Raw genomic sequence first — 8,241 nt, 5'->3', positions numbered from 1 at the left:
TCTGCTAGAACTGATACATGAATTCAGCAAAGTTGCAGGATACAAAATCAATGTACAGAAATCAGTTGCATTCTTATACACTAACAATGAAGCAACAGAAAGACAAATAAAGAAACTGATCCCATTCACAATTGCACCAAGAAGCATAAAATACCTAGGGATAAATCTAATCAAAGATGTACAAGATCTGTATGCTGAAAACTATAGAAAGCTTATGAAGGTAATTGAAGAAGACATAAAGAAATGGAAAGACATTCCCTGCTCATGGATTGAAAGAATAAATATTGTCAAAATGTCAATACTACCCAAAGCTATCTACACAATCAATGCAATCCGAATCAAAGTTGCACCAGCATTCTTCTCGAAACTAGAACAAGCAATCCTAAAATTCATATGGAACCACAAAAGGCCCCGAATAGCCAAAGTAATTTTGAAGAAGAAGACCAAAGCAGGAGGCATCACAATCCCAGACTTTAGCCTCTACTACAAAGCTGTAATCATCAAGACAGCGTGGTATTGGCACAAAAACAGACACATAGACCAATGGAATAGAGTAGAAACCCCAGAACTAGACCCACAAACGTATGGCCAACTAATCTTTGACAAAGCAGGAAAGAACATCCAATGGAAAAAAGACAGTCTCTTTAACAAATGGTGCTGGGAGAACTGGACAGCAGCATGAAGAAGAATGAAACTAGACCACTTTCTCACACCATTCACAAAAATAAAATGGATAAAGGACCTGAATGTGAGACAGGAAACCATCAAAACCCTAGAGGAGAAAGCAGGAAAAGACCTGTCTGACCTCAGCCGTAGCAATCTCTTACTCGACACATCCCCAAAGGCAAGGGAATTAAAAGCAAAAATGAACTACTGGGACCTTATGAAGATAAAAAGCTTCTGCACAGCAAACAACCAACAAAACTAAAAGGCAACCAATGGAATGGGAAAAGATGTTTGCAAATGACATATCGGACAAAGGGCTAGTATCCAAAATCTATAAAGAGCTCACCAAACTCCACACCTGAAAAACAAATAACCCAGTGAAGAAATGGGCAGAAAACATGAATAGACACTTCTCTAAAGAAGACATCCGGATGGCCAACAGGCACATGAAAAGATGCTCAACGTCGCTCCTTATCAGGGAAATACAAATCAAAACCACACTCAGATATCACCTCATGCCAGTCATAGTGGCCAAAATGAACAAATCAGGAGACTATAGATGCTGGAGAGGATGTGGAGAAACGGGAACCCTCTTGCACTGTGGGTGGGAATGCAAATTGGTGCAGCCACTCTGGAAAACAGTGTGGATGTTCCTCAGAAAATTAAAAATAGACCTACCCTATGACCCAGCAATAGCACTGCTAGGAATTTACCCAAGGAATACAGGAGTACTGATGCATAGGGGCACTTGTACCCCAATGTTTATAGCAGCACTCTCAACAATAGCCAAAATATGGAAAGAGCCTAAATGTCCATCAACTGATGAATGGATAAAGAAATTGTGGTTTATATACACAATGGAGTACTACAGGGCAATGAGAAAGAACAAAATATGGCCCTTTGTAGCAACGTGGATGGAACTGGAGACTGTGATGCTAAGTGAAATAAGCCATACAGAGAAAGACAGATACCATATGTTTTCACTCTTATGTGGATCCTGAGAAACTTAACAGAAACCCATGGGGGAGGGGAAGGAAAAAAAAAAAAAAAGAGGTTAGAGTGGGAGAGAGCCAAAGCATAAGAGACTGTTAAAAACTGAGAACAGACTGAGGGTTGATAGGGGTGGGAGGGAGGGTGGGTGATGGGTATTGAGGAGGGCACCTTTTGGGATGAGCACTGGGTGTTGTATGGAAACCAATTTGACAATAAATTTCATACATTGAAAAAAAAATTTTAAAAATAATTTAAAAAATAATGTTAATATCCTCTATGGTAAATAACTAGCAGTTGACAGACATTAAAATATATAAATAAAGCATTTTAGAATGACTTAATGATAAATTAATGCCTTAGATTGGACAGTGTGTCTAACACAAACTCATTTGGATTGATACATGAAAGAATTAAAGCAACAACAAACACCATTGAGAATCTTAGGCTTCACTCTATTAGATTGTCTCAATATGTCATATGTATCTATTATTTTTCTGTGCTTTTTTAATTTCTAAAATTAGATAATGCTCCTGGATCATTAGATCGGCTTTCTCAGAATATAAACAGTATAGGTATAGGGACGCCTGGGTGGCTCTGTCAGTTAAGGCTCCAACTCTTGATTTCAGCTCAAGTCATGATCTTGCAGTTTGAGAGTTTGAGCCCCATGTCTGGCTCTGCACTGACTGCATGGAGTCTGCTTGGGAGTCTCTCTTTTCCTGTCTCTCTGCCCCTCTCCTGCTCACTAGTGTGCTCTCTCATAATAAAGAAATAAACTTAAAAAAAGTATATACATAAATGATCATAGAAAAAATGTAATCAATGGTTTCATTAACTATTATTCCTGAAATCATTCATGACTCAAATATCTTTTAAGATCCAGTTCATTAATGAACTGTTCAGAAGTATTTAGAGTGTATTTTTCAAAATATTCAAATCAAGACCCATAGTTAAGATAAAAAGAAATGAAAAAAAAAGGCCTAATGCACATACATTTCTATTAAAAAACATGAAACATGATATGTAACTGTGAAAATGTTTGTATTATATTTAATATTTTACATTTTGTCCATGACACAGAAAAGTTTTGAAATCCTGAAATTCTAAATTTTGACCTACAGTTCAAAAATCTGTAAGTAAAGTTTTACTTTAATTCTACTATTTTGATTTTACTGGGATAACTATCTATGTTTATGTCTATAAAAACCTGAAAAGAATAAATACACTGAGTTACCATTGGTTTTCCAAATTACACTTATAGTTTCCAGTTAGCTCCAGAGTATCCCATGTTGTTGAAGAGATTTTTTGAGCATAGAAACACCAAATAAGTTTGAACTTCATAATTAATTTTTAAAATATAGCAGTGAAATAACACATTTTGTCACCTATAATTGATACACTTATAAACGCTAACAATTTTCTAATAGAAACTAAAAAACTAATTTCTAAGGGATCTACTTAGACACATGAACAATTTTTAATAGACAACATTATCTAATTTGAGCATCAACACTAATCTTTAATCTCTGCCAAAATTTTCCTCTCATTTTGTTAGAGTATGCAGCAATAATTTGGTAGTATTACAAAAACTATAAATGAATATTAGTTGTAAGTACGTTCAACTAAAATAAATAAAGATGTAATACTTTACGTTGTATGTTACATCAAGTATAATGTAAATAAAAAGATATTTTGATCCTTGACTAGCATTCAAAGACAACAGAGACCGATTGAAAATCTCAACTCCATTTCTTTCAGATATTTATAGGAAATGGAAGTGAGCTGAGAAAAAATATCTGTTAAAGGTTATCAATAAAATTATCTTCTTTGGAACAAAGATTTGTTTTTGTAAATATAGCTTGAGAAGGTATAAAGATGAATATCAAAGACATGAAAGCAGAAAACATTGAAAGAAACTATGTATTGGAAGCTATAATTAGATTCATTGATATTATTGGGGTTCCTTTGTTCATTTGCATTATACATTATGCAACAGGATATTCATTTGCTTGAGAAAGAAACAACCCTTTGTATCATGTTCATGAAGGCTTTTTTCACTTGCTGGTTCCGTAAAGTATAAATGAAAGGATTTAAAAGTGGGGCAATGGAGGTATTGAGCACTGCAATTCCCTTGGAAAAAGATATTCTTTGTTTGACTGACGGCTTAAAGTACATGAAGGTACAGCTGCCATAAGAAAGAGATATCACAATCATGTGAGAGGAACATGTTGAAAAAGCCTTTTTCTTCTGATTAGTTGAAGGGATTTTTAGAATTGTTAATGCAATAAAGCTGTATGATATTATCACCATTACCAACGTGACCACAAGTGTCACTGATGCAGAAATGAATCCCATGGTCTCTAAGAGCTGTGTGTCTGAGCAGGAGATCTGCAGCAGGGGAGTTGTATCACAGTAGAAATGATCAACAACGTTGGAGGCACAGAAGTCAAGGTTTATGCCTAAGAGGAGAGGTGGAAAGATGACAAAAAACCCAGCAAACCAACAACAGAAGACAAGTTGCATGCAGATCTTACTGCTCATGATGGTTGTGTAATGCAGGGGCTTACAGATGGCAACATAGCGGTCATAGGACATGGCTGCCAGCAAGTAAAATTCAGATGCACCAAGAAGGAAGGCAAAAAACACTTGAGTAACACAACAATTAAAGGAAATGGTTTTGTTCCCAGTTGCCATAGCAACCAACAATTTGGGAATGCATGTGGTAGTATAGGAAATTTCTAGGAAGGAAAAATTCCGACGGAAAAAATACATGGGGGTCTTGAGGGTGATATCCACCAGGGTGAGTGTGATGATGAGCAGATTGCCAGTGACACTTAGCAGGTAGGTGAGAAGCAGGAAGAAAAACAGCACAACTTTCAATTGTGGATCATCAGTCAAACCTGCCAGGATAAACACTGTCACTTGTGTGTGATTTCCCATTACTGTCCTCTACTTTTCCAGGTCTAAATAGAAAAGAAAGAAAGAAATTGATAGTCCTAAGGGGAAAATAGCAGTGGTAACTAGTGTCTAAAGTAAAATTAGGAAAGCAATCTTTCAGATAGAGTAACACCATTCTTATTTTAGGAGGTTATGCCAGGAAGAACAATACTTTGCATTTCCAAAGTATCTGGATAGAGAATTTTATGTTTACTTTGCAATTCTGCCAGAGAATAATGATAGCGATGATTGATATGATAGCGGTTGTTGACTGTTTTTATATGAGGGAAATTAGAAGGACTTTTAAAACATGCACAAATGCTTATTCTCTCTTGATTTTAGCAAGAACTGAGATGGATGCCATTTCTTATTCAATTAAGAGCTTTGCATTCAGAACCAAAATGATTATTGTCATTAAAATTATATCAGAAAATGGTTTTCATAAAATATACACCACACACACACACACACACCTCACCATCATCAATAGACAGGGTTATATAACTTTACCATTTTACTTAATCAAATTCAAATGCTTGATTCTTCTGTCATTTACTTTCATGGCTAATGAGATACAGTTGCCAATAAGTGAATATGAAATATCATGAGTAGTTTTATTTTCTGTCCTTAGTAGTATTTCCATCCCATCAAACTCTGTTATCATTCCCACTCTTCCCACGTTGTACTCCCAAACAAAATCAGCAGGAATATTCTGGTAATATTTGTGTGTCTAATAAGAAACTGCAGTTTTCCTCTCTAAGTTATGATTCTGAAAAATGAAAAAAAAAATTAAAATGAGAGTAATGGATATAGAAGCATATAGAAATATATAAATATGAGTTCAGGAATTCATATGAAGTGGGAGAAAGATAAAGATAAATCTTTATGGAAACCTAGAGATATAGAAGGGATTTTTAGAAATAGGTTATTGAGCTTATTAAGGAAGAAATTAAATTAGTAAGAAAAATTGAAAGAAGATTAAGACATTTAAATTAGTAATAATCCTAAAATTAAAAATATGTAAGTTTGTAAGTTTTAATAAATACAAATTATAAGAAAATATTTGTCATGAAATTTCTCTCTCTGCTTCTATGCTTTACACTTACCATTTTGATCTTTCTGTAAAATACAGACGAAAAGATGAACAATTTGAGGTCAGCATGGCTTACAAGAGATGAACAGTATTTGGTAAATTTCAAATACAATGAATCACAGAATAGTGTTGACAAAATTTTAGGAGGCATGTATTTCCCTATCATAAGGATATTCAAATGTTTGGCTAAAATGTAATGAAATAAATATTAACTATAGATAAAAGTAGTCATCTCAACATATGGCATATATTAGAGACAATCAGATTGTTCTGGTTTGCACAGCTAGCAAATTGGACACCAAGATTAAGTTTGAAAGAATGTTTTTCCCTACGTTGTGCTCTGAAAAATAACAACTTCTACCAATGATTACAGGACAGCTTATTGTGCTTTTTTCTTTTTTTAATAATGATTCTAAGGAAAATTTCTTTCCTTGGTACCTTCATATCAAACACATAAAATAAATAAGGTTTAGTAATGGACCATAGATAAGACAATGTTTTCTGTTTTGAGAATATCAATATAATTATTTCAATCTCTAAAACCTAGAATATAATTTCAAAGATATATACATAAATAAAAATAAACATAGAGTACAAATAAAAATTGTTTCCAGTTATATCTAAAAGTGTAGGTAAAAAATAAGATCTGTTGTCAAATTCATGTTAGTAATGTAGACATATATGGGTATAAAAGAAAGGACGGTTGTTTTTCCTGGACATTCCTCTTACATTCACATAATTGTGAAACGATTAGTCATAAATTTTTCTTCATTTACACAAATTACTCCAAAGGCAACAACTGTAGGAATGTTATATCTAAAACACCTAAATCAGAGTTTTACTATGTCAGATTATTTCTTTGTCCAACTACAACAGTTACACCCACCAACTATCCCCAACACATATTGTACAAAAATTAACAAAGCTCACACTACAAAACCATTAGAAGTCAAGCTTATGTTAAATATTATGAATATTAGTGAAATTTTAAAAAGGTAAAGGTTTTCAAAACTAAATTTTCATTGTATTCTGTCTTTTTTCATGATTTCCCCTTAATCAAAATGTGAAGGTTAGAAAAATAAGGTTAATACCATAATGGTAAAAATAAGACAAAATGGGTTAAAACAAATCTAATGGAAATATGGTCTTTAAATTTTCGACATACCAATTTTTTCATCCTTTTGAGTCCTAATCAGTCTGCCAAAAGCACTTTAAAAATCAAACACATTTTTTGAAGATATTAAACAGATTTATTCCAGCAAATTATCTCTGCTTCAATATTTAACTCTTTTATCATCATGCTGAACAGACCACAGTGATAATTTCATTCTTCTCTGTAGGATTCTCCCTCTACCCCACAATCTGTGACTGATTTTCTTACTTATTTATGGCAACTTTGTAAATGGTTTTAAAGCGTTTTTTTTCCAGAGTTTTAGACTATTAAATTTCCCTGTCACTACAATTGACTTATTTATGTTTTGAGTGCTTTTCTTGGTATTATTCACAGTGCCATATGAAATTCATCAGCACTTGATCTCATTGAATATTTATGCCGTCTGTATCTTGCAAGAAAATATCTGAAGATTATGAGGAGTCCCCAGAGGATATGAGATCCAAGAAGACCATTCTCAAAGGGTCACAAATTTATACATTATGCACGAGTTCTCCCTAGGCACTAAATACTTAAAAAAAATAAATTATATACTTTTTTTTCAAAACTTCTTTTAACTCTGTCTCCAAAGCTTTCAGTATAGATTTCCCTAATGTGTGTTTGCCCTTCCACACAGATGTGTTTTGAAACCCTAAATACATAGATAACAAACTAGAAGTCAAAAAAGAAAATTTTAGTTGATAATAACAAGTGACAATATTAGTTGGAGAAGTTATTAACCTGTCATAGAAAAAATTGCACCTGAAATATCTAACATTTTATTCCATATAATCATTTTGTTTTTATTCTGAATTGTCTTTCCTCCAAATCGTCTTTACAATCCGATCTTATAGATCTTAAGACTGATTATTTCATAACACCCAAGCATTCTCCACTTTCTCTGATTTAATGGAATATTTGTCTCTGTCTACAACTAGCCTTCCTTGCAACTGGTTGTGACCATGTGACTAAATTATGAGCAAAGGACATAAGTGGAGATGTTGTGCAATTTCCTTTGATTGTTCTTTGATAAGAGGGGTTTGCCCTCCTCTTCCTCTCTGCTAGTCCCTCACACTGTTGTGATGCAGGTTGGATGGCAAACCATTTGGAACCATGAGTATGAGCAAGCACATGAGGAATACACTGGCCATTCAATAAGGGACAGCAGACCCAAGTTCCTAACACCATTGCAGGTCCTACCAGCTAAGAAACACAGTGACTTCATAGAAGAGTTCCATGATGTGATATTTGTCTTTCTTACACTCTACCAAATCTATGGTATTAATCAAAACCCGAGAAGGGTCTGAACTTTTACCTAGAGTCTAACAGGTTGGCCCACCATCATTTCATAGATACTGATGGGGAGGCAAGCCTACCAGGTCAGCAACAGAAAACTTTATTATGT

At 34.0% G+C, this 8,241-nt stretch overlaps 1 protein-coding gene across 1 annotated transcript; it reads right to left on the bottom strand.

Moving 5' to 3' along the window:
• Positions 1–3,657: 3,657 nt before the first annotated feature.
• Positions 3,658–4,596, bottom strand: LOC125917595 (olfactory receptor 6C74-like). Its single transcript, XM_049623753.1, has one exon. It carries the CDS (start codon positions 4,594–4,596, stop codon positions 3,658–3,660), a length of 939 nt encoding a protein of 312 aa, XP_049479710.1.
• Between the last annotated feature and the right edge of the window lie 3,645 nt (positions 4,597–8,241).

The sequence above is a fragment of the Panthera uncia genome, unplaced genomic scaffold (assembly GCF_023721935.1).
Source record: "Panthera uncia isolate 11264 unplaced genomic scaffold, Puncia_PCG_1.0 HiC_scaffold_2063, whole genome shotgun sequence".
NCBI classification, from domain to species: Eukaryota; Metazoa; Chordata; class Mammalia; order Carnivora; family Felidae; genus Panthera; species Panthera uncia.
This window is presented reverse-complemented; position numbering and strand designations above follow the sequence as displayed.